Source organism: Cebidichthys violaceus, unplaced genomic scaffold (assembly GCF_023349555.1).
Source record: "Cebidichthys violaceus isolate CVI_PGR_0920_01 unplaced genomic scaffold, fCebVio1.0.p SCAF_13, whole genome shotgun sequence".
Classification (NCBI taxonomy): Eukaryota; Metazoa; Chordata; class Actinopteri; order Perciformes; family Stichaeidae; genus Cebidichthys; species Cebidichthys violaceus.
The window spans coordinates 7,558,296-7,571,844 of NW_027176296.1; the positions used below are offsets into that span (position 1 = coordinate 7,558,296).

A 13,549-nucleotide genomic window follows, 5' to 3' on the forward strand; every position below is an offset into this window, starting at 1 on the left:
GATCTGTAGTGAAACTCACTCAACATATTATTATAGAAAAGTTCAAGTTTGCGAAAAACATTCTTTCACTGTTTATACACACAAATAGGCTACAGCAGTAACATATAAGAAATAACACTACATCACTGTCTGTTTACATGTAAAGGGATTTTAATCCAAATCTTTTTTTAAAGTCTGTACGCCATTGACTATCACTTAAAATATAAATAGTTAAAAGTTTAAAAAAGTTCTTAGTCAATGGCATGAGTAAGATACTGTGTGAAAGCACAACTTTCAACTTTAGTTCTCAGTTTGTTTATATGATCTATATACAAAAAAAGATTAAGAGCTGAGATTCTGGCACATTTGTGTCCCTCTGTCTGTTTGTCCCTCTTTCTTTCTGTTTTTCTGTCTCTATCACTCTATTTGTCTCTGTCTTTCCATGAAATTCAAAGACATTTGGCTTTAATCAATGAACAGATATGGATAGATGGAATGCTCCTGTTGTGTGCATATGTCTGTGAGTGTGTGTGTGTGTGTGTGTGTGTGTGTGTGTGTGTGTGTGTGTGTGTGTGTGTGTGTGTGTGTGTGTGTGTGTGTGAGAGAGAGAGAGAATCTGTGTGTGTGTGAGAGAGAGAATCTGTGTGATGTTTGAGTATGTGTTGGGGAGGGTCTTTGCTCCGCTATTGGTTTATTCAGAAAGGATGTTTTATGAAAATATAAAAATATTATTTTGGTCATTTAACATTTAAATAATGGGCATCTACTGTGTGAGCATGTGTGTGTGAGAGAGTGGGGGAAAGAGTAGTTGTGTGCAAGAACTGATGTCTTGCTTTCTGATTTAAGGACTCCATAGTTCCTCTGAGGTCAGGTGCACACACACACGCACACACACACATTTTCAAGCAAGAATGCCAAACAATGGCTGGTTCAGGCTTCACAGATGGCAAGATTTGATGTTGCTCTTTGTCATAAACTTTGTCAGATCTTTGGGTTTTGACCTGTTTGCTTTGAATAAAACAAGCTGCCTAAAAGCTTCACCTTGGGCTGCAGGAAATTATAATGGCCAGATCTGGCTATTTTTTGACACTCAGACAAAACAACTTTTAATCAAAAAATAAAAATAATGAGTAGACATAGCCCTACCAATATCTTAATTTTGAGGGTTAACAAGCCAGAATGGTTGTAAATCACTTGTCTTGAATATTATACTAACCTACCGTATGCAGTACTTTCTATATGAGGACAGAATCAAGTCTGGTTTAAACTGCAGGGCCAAGAACAGTTCTGCCAGTACGTACTAAATATTTATACATTTCCATTTCCCCTAAATCAAAACGTAGGTGATTCTTTCTACATCTCATGGCCAACAGAGATGACTCCTCTCCTGGGTTACATGTTTATGTAAACAAATAGGGCTTTCAACCTTGTGTCCTAAACATCTTGACTTGGCCCTGGATCGAATAAACCCCACTTGGATCTGCAGTTGCTGTTGAAAAGTGATGACTAACACACTGACTGGCTCTGTGACAGACACCTACCTCAACACATGCTTCAGGTCTCTCTGCCATAAATATATGCTCTGTTATTAGTCTGTTTTAACAATTACCAGAGAGAATTCCCAGACTATAAAGGGGAGTTTGTTGTTCACAATAGTAATCGTAGTAGAGGTGTTAATAGGCCCAGAACAATAGCCTGCCATGCAAACCGTTGCAAACCGGCCATAAATGCCTTCTATTGCTTTACTGCACTGCATCGCCTCACGTTGAATCTAATAATAGCAGCGTTTTAAATTTTCAACAAAGTGTTCCTTATATTTCACTGAGTAGATAGTTGATATATGTGAATCTGTTTATTTGTGATGGTGATGATGTTGATGGCGGAAATAAAGATGATCATGTTGAATGAGAAGAAGTTTAAGATGATAAAGTAAGGCAAGAGAAAATATACATGATGATGGAGGTGAAAGTGAAGCAGCGAGGATGAAAATAATCATGTAATGACGATTTCCTTTATATTGATGATAATGAAGATATTAAGATCAACTTTATGTTAGAGGTGAGAATGATAATGAAAAAGAGGAGGATAAAGATAATGAACATGTTGATGATGATGCATAATTGCATCGGCATCAGTGAAACAAGAGAAAATATGATTATGTGTTGATTTAAATTAGCTGGTATGCAGGGTTATTGTGGTTATTGTGGTTGATGATGATGATGATGATGATGATGATGATGATGATGGGATGGGATAATTAATAGTTATGAAGAGGGGAAGATAAAAATAAAAGGTGATAGGTCAAGTCACGGGAGTGTGACAGTGAGTCTGCATGAACAATACCAAGATTTGAAACTGAAGCAGCTAAATGGAACTCGGCCAGCGTTAATTCAATCATTGACACTTGCACTTTTTCTACAGTAACAAAACAAGATATATGTTCCTATAGCACCATTGTGCTGATCAGCTGACCAACAAGAGCCTGTGGTATATGCACCTGTGATGATGATGAGGATGGAGGTGACAGTGATGCTTGATGGCTGTGAGCATAAGTTTGGCATGCAGGGTAATGATAATGTGCACAGGTACAGAGTGAGTGAGGGAGTGAGTAAGAGTGTGAGGTAATGGTGAAGGTTAATGTTGACTTGATGATGGTCGATTGCATAAGCACCAATAATGCATTAGAAAAATAAACATGAGAATGATGATGAAGATGAGGGAGGTAAAAGTGAATCTGTCTGATGATGATGATCATGGTATGAGCTGCATTTATGGGAGTGATAGTTTGAGGGATGATGATAATAATTGATAGACTAACTGGAGGAGGAAGTGAATACAATCGAAGAGGCTGTGAGGATGAGGATGATGATAAGGATACTGAAGTTAAGAAAGCCCCCATTATAACTCCGCGTGGTGGGAGTGTCCGCGAGGAGGGGAGACCCGCTCCACTAACTGCTCGCGCCCGCAGTCAGAAGCAGCGCTCAGATGTTTTCATTCTGAACGTAAAGGGTCGCGAGAGCAGGACGTTGACGATCCGGGGACACGAGGAAGAAAAGTCTGCCGTGTAAACTTGTGTGTTCCTTTAATTCGTATCTCTTTCGGTGTCATGTCAGTTTGTCGGGCCGCTTTTGTGCTCCTGTGCGCGGTGCTGGCGGTGACTCGTGCCCGCAGGAGTTCACCGGAGCAGGAGGACGTTCAGGAGAAAGTCGGCAGCGCAAGATGCACGTCCAGGTGCCTCACTCTGCACATGACTCAGCTAACGACTGCCTTCAGACACCTCCAGGTACTTACGACCACGTTGTCCCTTTATTTAGGAGTGTTTACCGAGCCTCAGGTCAAATATGAACTGCAGTCAGCGGTCGACAGGAGCACCTGTGTATCTACAAAATAAACGAGAAGTCATAAAATATATGACAGAGAGCCGTGACTGAGGATTTCAATGCTATTTACCACTAAAACAACACTCTCATTACGTCAGTTTGAAAGTTACCTCCTAAAGTGAGTAAACTGTATTAGGCTGCATTTGTATTATTTGTTTCTTCAGGTGCATTACTGATATTTTTACCACTTTATCCATCACTGCATGTGTTGTTGACAACATACTATTTGCTGCATCTCTCTCAATATTATTCTATATAGTTCAGTGGGGCCAGTGTAAATAATTGTTTGTTTCATCTTGCGTAATGCTATTTTATTATTTTAACTAATTTAATATTTAATATTCAGACTGACCTATGACCTTAAAATATTACACAGGGGGATAGTGAAGGGTTAAACTAACAGAAATGTGGGCAGGCATGAGCCTCCTGAATCAATCAGGTGCAGTAAAGTGTCAAATTAATATTAAATTACAAATGCTTTATCATAATCCACTGACATGATGACCTCAGTGAAGCAGAAGCTACAGTGCATACATGGCTGTTCCCAGTGATGCATGTAGCCACAGACATGAACATTAACTTCCAATTGCATCATTAAACTTCTTCAAAACATTGAAACATCACATGAATAATCATATTTATTTGGTCTGATTGGTGAAAAGGCCACACTGATATTGCTACACCTCTGACCCATTGTGTAGTCATTACAATTTTGTGGCTATCATCAAAATCTTAAAAACAATTCTATACAGAATGAATGGCCACTCAATGCCATATTGTGCAGATACAGAAAGAGCACAGTGGAGCACCAGAAGAAACGGCGGGATCTCACCTAAAACAATGCCTTGTTTCCAACATGGTTTTCATCAGGAACGTTTGAACAAATGTTTTGATGTTGCTCAGATTTAAGTTGCCCTGTGTTAGTACTCAGAGGGGCAAAGGTACCCTGAAAAAAATGTAGCTTGCTGGTTTATAGCAGTTGACAAAATTGCTCATCCCAGTGAAATCGCTGGCCCGTGTTCTGTGGCCTTTGTAGTGAGGAATGTGATTAACGGGGACATTAGGACGTTACCAAGTTCGAAAAGCCACTTATCGTTAACGGCTTCAGCATGTGCATGCTGTGTAGTGGGTGGGAAAGTCATTAACCACAGAGTTCAGCCCCAGTGGCTTTGAGGCGTGTAGAAGAAAGTGTGTGTGTGTGTGTGTGTGTGTGTGTGTGTGTGTGTGTGTGTGTGTGTGTGTGTGTGTGTGGGTTGCATATGTTCATGTATAAAACAAAAGTTTGGTCTGGTCCGCGTCCATCCAGAATAGACTCCCGGCACCTGTGCATTGGGTAATGAGGGTGACCCCTGGATGACTCTCTAGCAGTGAGATGCGTGTGTGTGTGTGTGTGTGTGTGTGTGTGTGTGTGTGTGTGTGAGGTTTCTGGAATGGAGGTGTGAGAAAGGGAACATTTGGTTTAAACTTTATGAAGTGCAATGAAGTAGTCAGATGTTGAGCATCAAAACGGCAGCGATGGAAGCGAAACCAACTGACTGGGAGGTAGCAAACAGGCCAGATATTCACTTTCTACCTGGGTTTCATATGCACTGAAGTTGTTGAATATTGCAACAACGATATTACTTATTCAATTCTTGCATCCACTGTCACTCTCACAGCTGTGGACACCACGGACATGTAGTATTTATTTGTATACTATTGTCTGGAGTCTGCTTGGAGAATGTGTTCACATTCTGATCCCAAACTCCAGGCAATCTCCCTCCACGACTTGTTTCACTCATTTCATCGTCTTAATATTGCTTAATGATGAATTCTAAACATGGGTAGCCGCTATGAACCTCTTCACACACTCTTCAAATTCAGCATCCATTTAGATTTTCCAGTGCATGTGCAGTTAGTGTAGCTTGTAGTGTATTGGCTTCGCAGTCGCTATAAATTGGAGGCATGCGGATGATGCATGCTTATGCCTCTGATGACAGAATGTACATCCCGTGGACCCTCGCTTACCCTGCTTAGATGCGAAGAATCATTTCAGCTTCTGTCTCTCACTCAACTCCACACTCGCTACGCACATAACATCAGTCATCATTCTCAACCCCAGTTGTTTTTTAACTCCAAGACTCAATGAATGTGTTTTTGCGTTCCAACTCGTGTGTTGTTTTAGGATTCACCCCCATTTAAGCTATGAAGTAAACAAGCCTGCCTGTGTCTGTCATGGCGCATATCAGACAAAACCGCGTGTACTGACGGAATTTAATTTAATACAATGATACTATAAAAGTAAAAAAATTGCATTCTTTTGCAGACTGTTTATCGCGCAAGTTGACATCGCAATGATGATAAAACACACTATATTGTGGAACTCTTTCATTTCTTGTGTGTTTATTTTCTGTCATACTCTTGGCATTAGTTGACTTCCATGGAGTGTTTAGACTTTCTGTATGCCGATATCTGTGAACGAATTATCAACTTACACGTGAACATGAAAATATACAAGAGTCCAGATCGGACAGAAACATTTAGTCATCCCACTTGGTTTAGTGTAGCCTGCTGTGTGGCAAAATGTCCATCTCAAGTTTAGTGTCAGTTTTAATCACTTTAAGAGGAAAAATTGTTTTTAAAGATTCAATGCTGCATGGAATGATTTATTCAAATGAGCAATTTTTGCTTTTTGTCATTTTAAATTAGCGTTGTGCAGTCGAGTAGTTGATTGACAGAAAAGTAATTATTATTAACTACTTTTTGAATCATCAAATAATTATTTGAGTAAACAAAAATTCAACATTAGCTTTTTCAGCTTCTCCAATTTGAAGATTTCATCCTTTACTCTGTTTGTATATCATTGCAAAACTAATATCTTTGGATTTTGGATTATTAGTTGGACAAAACAAGACATTTGAAGTCATCTCCTTGGAATTGAATTGAGAAATGAATAGTCAGATTAATCAATAATGAAACTAAATGTTAGTTGCAGCCCTAATTGAAATATGTATAAGAAAAATAACTTGGCGTCCTTAATGATTTGACTAAACTTTGAGCAAATAAGGAAACAAGTTTCCCCTGAGCCTATTATAGGACAGTGCAGCAGAACACAGAGTGATTAATGTGCGGGAGAGACTGTGTGTTAGACTGTTCATTCATTTAAAGTACATAACGTTTAAAAGCAAAAAAGGAACCTTTTTGATAACAGCTCCAGTAACTATAACATCAGTGACGGCAAATAGAGCTTTACTCATCCTACTCTGTCACCACACTCAGACACAAACACACACACATTGCTTCCTCTGGCTTCATGTGGCTGAACCCTGTGTTTTTGGCTCTTTCTCTCTCAGTGTGTGTGTGTGTGTGTGTGTGTGTGTGTGTGTGTGTGTGGCTAGTGTGTAGCCACAAGAATGTGAGTCACCACTTTTCTATTTACACCTCTCTTTCTGCTTCTTCTCTGGGTTTTCCACTACTTTCCCTTGTATGGCGTAATAGTGTAATTATAGCTCTTTGTGTGTGTGTGTGTGTGTGTGTGTGTGTGTGTGTGTGTGTGTGTGTGTGTGCGCGCGCACATGAGTATGCTGGTATGTTGTCATATTCCCAAATTCCTCCTTGATGTAAACTCCTAAAAATAAGAAAAAAAACTGTAGCCTCGCCTGCGGAGCTGGATGTTTTTTGCACATACGTTGTAGATCAGATTAGTTTGCGTGTCTTAAACACTCACAGGTCTGTGGTGCTGATGAGCTGGTTAGCGGTTCGAGCCAGGGGCTGAGGGTCAGTGCGAGACTGAATGAACTGCCTATGCATTTATGCTTATGTATGTATGTGTGTGTGTGTGTGTGTGTGTGTGTGTGTGTGTGTGTGTGTGTGTGTGTGTGTCTCAGCTGCTCTGCGGTAGGTAACTCTAATCTGCCCAGAGGTCGGTCAGCCAACCAGTCACGCTCTGAAAAAGACCAGAGACAACGGTCAGGTCAGGTTGCAGAGAGACAGACGGGGAGATAAGGTCAGGTAGACAGACGCGGTCAAGCACAAAGACAGATGGGGGGGTAGAGTAGAAGACAGACAGACAGGTGTAACAAACATACACATAGACGGACAACCTGACAAACTGATACGCTGGCTTAAAAAGTGGACTGACATGCAGGCAGACAGGTAAGCAGAGAGACAGACAGAAGGGGTGGGTGACGGCAAGAGACAAAAGGCTTGTTTGATTCACCTCCAAGATAAAGCATCTGCCTCTTTCTGCGGCTTTGGGACTGCCCTGTCATTTGATCAGCAGAAGCAAGGGTTAGATGGTGATAAAATTGTGGCATTGTAGTGACTCCCACCTGAAACCAGGACATTCCAAGACAGTAAATTACAGCTGGAATGGCACTGCATTGAGCCGCATGGCTTTGTTCTTTTGAAAGAGAGACAGACAAGACGACTATTTTAACCACATAAAAACCTTGACGGCACATTATATGTGATACTTGAGCAATTAAATACATTCTTCTTCCCAGTGGCGATCACTCTCATATTTGCAGCCTGAATATGAAGCTACCGCCGCCGGCCGGTTAACCAACCCGTTCTCAATAAAGTAAGTATGTTTGTTGCGTAACTTCAGTTATGTAGCCCCCGTTACGTACGTGAAGGAAGTATTTTACTTGACATACTTGTGTCGACTTTTGGTTTCACACCGACACAAACATTGGTCTTCTGGGTGAAAGTCCTGTGTTTCTATGACCCTTTCATCTCTCTCTTCTTCACAGTGTTGCTCCTTATACTCCGTCACCTGATTAATAGTACTGCAGATGGGTTTCCATCGGAGTTTCACTGTCGGACTATTACTTGGTCGGGACCAGTAACTTTTTGCTAAGCTAAGTTAGCTGGCTTCTGGTGATAGCTTCATAATTAGCACAAAGATATGTGAGTGTTATACATCTTCTCATCTAACTCGTGGCAAGAAAGCAAATAAGCTTATTTCCAAAAATGTTGAATCTTTTCTTCTAACTTCTTGATCATTTAGAGTATTTTGTTCATCGATGGTATTTCACTATCGCTGCCGAAACAGAAAGACGGATGCCGTAATTGTTGGATGAGGCAAAGTTCAGGACCGTGTAACAACCACTTTGTTGTGACTTTTGTTGTTTACAGGATGTGGGGCACCACAAACACTAACGTTGACACACTTGCACAGAAACACACACACACACACACACACACACACACACACACACACACACACACATACACACACATACACATACACACACGGGCGTGTGTGTGCACGTAAGCTAATTAGGGGCTTCTGTCGGGAATGCTAAGACCTCAACATGGGCTTTTTTGGAAGAACTTTGTATTCTGTTTCGTGGAAGTTAGTCATGATACATTCACACACTCGCACAAACAACGCGTACACACACAACACACACGACACACACAACATAGCTGTGACTGCTTCTGGGTCATCTGGGTGTGATTAGCAGAGTTAATGCCTCGTGTTAAATAGACTTTCTACTGCACCTTACCGCACACACTGACCACAACACACACACACACACACACATGCATAATATGTACACTCATTCTGCCTTTGTCTCTCTCACACACACACACACACACACACTTTTTATCACTGCATCTGGCGAAGTGTGATTTATATCTCACTCTCTTTCAAACACTGACGGGTGTGTGCAGCTGTGCGCGTGCATGTTGACCGTGCACATGTTTCTGTGCATGTGTGTTTGTGTCCCTGCTTGGTTGCATCCAGTAATATCAGGTCATTCTTCAGCAATGATCACCATGGACACAGCAGTCATCAGAGCCATGTGGGAGTCCTTTGGTGCAAGTGTTTCTTCCTCCGCGGATCGGTTCTGGTTCTGACGTGTCTCTTGTGTCTCAGGCTCAGACAAATGTCTCAGGATGGAAAAAAAGTTTTAAGACCTTGAGTTTTTAGTGTTGGTGTGTGAAATCCAGCCATGTGGAAATCAATCATAAAAATGAAATAAGGATTTTTGCACGTTTTCGTTCTAAGACATATCATAGATCATAAACTGTGTTGGAGTGAAATTCTCTTGATATTTTTCATGCGAGGCTTCTTGTGAGCATCAGTATAATAAACTGCACAAAAGTTTTTAGATCAAAATGTTTTGTTGGTTTTTATATGAGTTTTAATATTTTTAAATAAAGAAATATTCTTTTTTGTAATTAAATACCTCACATACAACTTTATTCATATCCAGAAGTATAGTGCCACATAAATGCATATGTACATTTTAAAATGTTCTTCTACTATGGCTGAAAATAAAAAAAACGTTGTTAAAGTTGGCTGCTTAATAATAAAATAACTCCAACCAGATGAAGAGAGTTCAGCAAAATTTATTGCGTCCTGTTTCACAAATAGTATCCGCCGCTCCTAGCCAGTCTCCTTTCTGCTCCTATTAACTAATATTTATTTCCATCTTTTGTCCGTCTCCCTCTGCTCTTCTCAACTTCCTCCCTCTCTCCCATTTCCTCTGTCTCCCACATCCAACTTCTCTTTTCTTCTCCCAGTCACCTTCATCTGATCCTCCCTTTTCCCCCTAACTTTGTCTCAACCTTTCCTCAACATGTGCAGCTGTTTTGCCGCAGACACACACACACACCTACACACAGACACACTGAGACCCCACAAAACTCCACTCTAACCACCTTTTAATAGCCATACGGTGCACAGGCCCATCAAAACTGCCTTGATTGGCTCTGACAGCAAATATGTCCCATGAAATTGACTTGGGATCAGTGTGCATATGTGTACACCCACGTGTACGTGCACTAATGTGTGTGTTGCAGAGGGATCTGAAGCAGAGTGACAGAAACAGGGGGATGTTATGGCGGGAAGACAGAAAAAGAAAGAGAGTGTGAAAAAGATTAAGATAGCGGATGAAGATGTGAGGCCAGGAGCGGGGAAAGCTTTATATCTCCAAAGTGAAAATCTGGAGCTGTTTAACTGTCCTCAGTTCTTTGAGTGGAGCATCTACATTATGTCATCGCCATCATTTTCAAGTCCTCTCCTGTCATATTTTTTTTTAGAGAAGTTGGCAGCAATGTGGAGATGCTGAGGCGAAGAGTAGGAGGGTAAAAAAATAAAGACGCAAAGAATGACAGAGTGCTCTTCTGTGTCTGCTTTTTCTGCACCAAAAGGAAGATAGAAGGGAGGTTGGTGGAATTAACCATCCTTATGCTGGAAGACAAAATTATTCAAGCCACCTTGATTGAGCATATAGGAGCAGGAGAGAGCAGAGCAACATTGCAATTTATATCACAATATTTCTGTCTAATTAAGTTATTTATTCCAGCAGTGTATGATTTTTTTTTTAAATATATTTAGAATTTGGTTTGAAAAGAGTTAACATTTGTGTTTTTGAATGTCTTCAAAAGTTTGTATTTGTATCAACTACCAGTGGATTCAGGAAAGGGAGAAAAGGTGGGCAGAGGAGGAAGGTGTTTCTCTGTCTCTGTAGTGATACCATGACAGCCGTTCCTGTGTTCCTCCTCTCCTCTATTCCTCTTTCCATCCTTCCCTCCCCACAGACGTGTTCCTAATATATTCATCAGAGATTTAAACATTACTTTTATGCTCTTCTGCTTTCTTCTTCTTCCTTATCCGACGAGGCTTGTTAGGCAGCAGTCCCAGCATTATCCCTTTTTATCAGATTATTGTTAAGCAAAGGGTCTTAAAGGCATACTAGCATGGGCAAGAAATACAATTGTATTTATTCAAAGATTATGTCCAATAACAATTTGACAGACAGAATTAATGTTCAAGCGTTTTAAACTCAAGCAAAATTGATGTGGTCTTTTGTTCAGAATTTGATCCTGATTATGGTTGCACTCCTGATGTCTCCTCTCTGAAAACTAACCACCTGGTCAGAACTTGGAGCTCTGACCATTTTCACAGATATTTTCAATGACCAGTCTCTGTAGAAAGCAGGCATTTAAAAAAAAAATTGTGAGAGGCAGACCTCCCTGTCTTACAGTCAGAAAGAAGCTTTTAACTGTACCATTCGACCGGCACTTATTTAACTGTATGTAATGTGGGAAACTTCACTATAATGAATACAAGAATAACTCAATGAGTCTCGGTTGTCCTTTATCATTTATAGGTTATTAGGTTATAGGTTATTACAACACAAATCTGACACAGTCATACCAAAAACTTAAAGTAACATTACATTTGTTAAGCTTTATATAGTAAATCCCACATAATACAGAATCACTTAAAATCACAACACCGGGCAGAGGCAAAACAATGTATAACCCTCGGTCCAGGCTGTTGACCATGTGAGTCAGGAACATCATCAAGGTCCTCATCTTATCTTAACCTCGAGACACTCAGAGCCTCCTCACATAAGGCATGCCAAGTGGGATAGCCTCTGAAGCCCCTCAAAATACCAAACCATGACAATGAACAAATAATACATTTCTTCATGTCGAATACATTTTTTCACGACAGAACATCCCAGCCTTAATCTTACTCTAACTTTAGTAAAAATCCTCGGCTGTTCTAGTGACGGTAAATTCTTTAAGCCTCTACATGCAGCATCTTCACAGGGCTTATAAGGGGAATACGTCCTCATCTTCATACATCAAAGTCCAATTCAGCTCCTTTAGCTGTTATTTCACCAGAATAGTCAGTATGCATCGGTTTTGAATGGTACGAGTGAATGAGTCAAATCAGCATCTTTTGTACCGTTAAAGCCCTTAACCCCTAATCTCTAACCTTTAACCTCTGCACTGTTACCACAACTCTAACCCCTTAACCCTCATCATACCAGAAGCACAAAGGCTACTTAAAAGAGGAGAAGCCCTGAGAGGTGTGTGTGTGTGTGTGTGTGTGTGTGTGTGTGTGTGTGTGTTTGTGTGGAAAGAGATGAGCTTGGTTCAGGCTAAATACAGTCCACTCAGGAGAGGCTTTAGGAGTCGTTAAGAGGGCTTATCCCACACACACACACACACACACACACACACACACACACACACACTGGAGACTCATATACTCCCTGGAGGCACACACACACGGCAACAGACAGATACACAATTACACACACACACACAGTAATAGTTGTTTTGATGTTGGATGATGGCATCATGATTGTGCTGAGGATGACAAAGCAAAGAGCAGCCATTCTGCCACACTGACTGACTATCTTAAAAACAGCTGACAAGGTTTTCAGTCTGCATTCAGTTAAAAGTGTTCAACTCAAATATAACTGAATAAGTCAAAGATACTGTAACATCCAAACTGTGAAACCAACAGGGTTTGTGGGAAGCAGTGCTTAAATGATTAGTTGATAAAGGAATTAGTCGACAGATAATAAATCATAAAACATTTTGATAATTGGTTGTTTAAGTTATTTATATAATCAAAAGAAATAAACATAATATAGTTAAAGTAATTTTGTGCTTTACTCTGTTTTATGTCATTGTGAATTGAATATGTTTAATTTCTATACTTTTATTTCAACAAAACAAGGAAATTATTCATTAATAATTAAAGTAACCATAAGTTAATATAACTTACAACAGAGGCTAGCAGTTATCTTGACCATGGTATTATTTGTTTATGGTAATTGTAACAAGAGAATCATACTTTCACAATGATGTCATCTTCAAAGAAAATACTTCACACATGCTTCTTAGTGCAACACCTTGCAGGTCTGTGTGGTCTTGTGCATTCAATATCAAGTATGGATAAGTTTCTTTGAAGGTGTTTTATTTGGATTGAAGACACATTTGTTTGAAAAGTGGAAGGGACTTGAGGACGAGGGGTTGGTTTGGTTGATCTATATTTCTGTCCCTGTGGTCATGAGATGACGTCTCCCTCTGTCACGGTGGTTATAGCAGCCATGTTTACTGGTGGTCTTGACTCACTTAGCAGTGACTGTACACACACACACACACACACACACACACACACACACACACACACACACACACACACACATATAAACATACATCTCACCAATTGACGCGGCCTCTGTCTGGTTCAGTAACCACAAACCCAGTGTTTTAAGTCATTTTGCACCCCGAGGATAATTATGTAAATAAGAGAAAGGTTGAGTGCATGTCTGTCAGGTTTGCTCCGGTTATGCTGACCTTTTATTAACAATATTTAGCTTTCTGTCTCCTTGTATGTTAGACAGAGGGCTCACACGAATGGGTCAAATGTGGGCAGAATGTGTCAA

The 13,549-nt window shown here is 40.3% G+C and overlaps 1 protein-coding gene across 1 annotated transcript in view; it reads left to right on the plus strand.

Annotated features, from left to right (window-relative positions):
* Positions 1–2,952: 2,952 nt before the first annotated feature.
* The window catches only part of anos1b (anosmin 1b), a 39,184-nt gene continuing 28,587 nt past the window's right edge, over positions 2,953–13,549 (plus strand). The window contains exon 1 of the mRNA XM_068707147.1: positions 2,953–3,262. Coding sequence (XP_068563248.1) covers positions 3,086–3,262 — 177 coding nt within the window. The 5' untranslated portion in view covers positions 2,953–3,085. The remainder of the gene's footprint in view (positions 3,263–13,549) is intronic.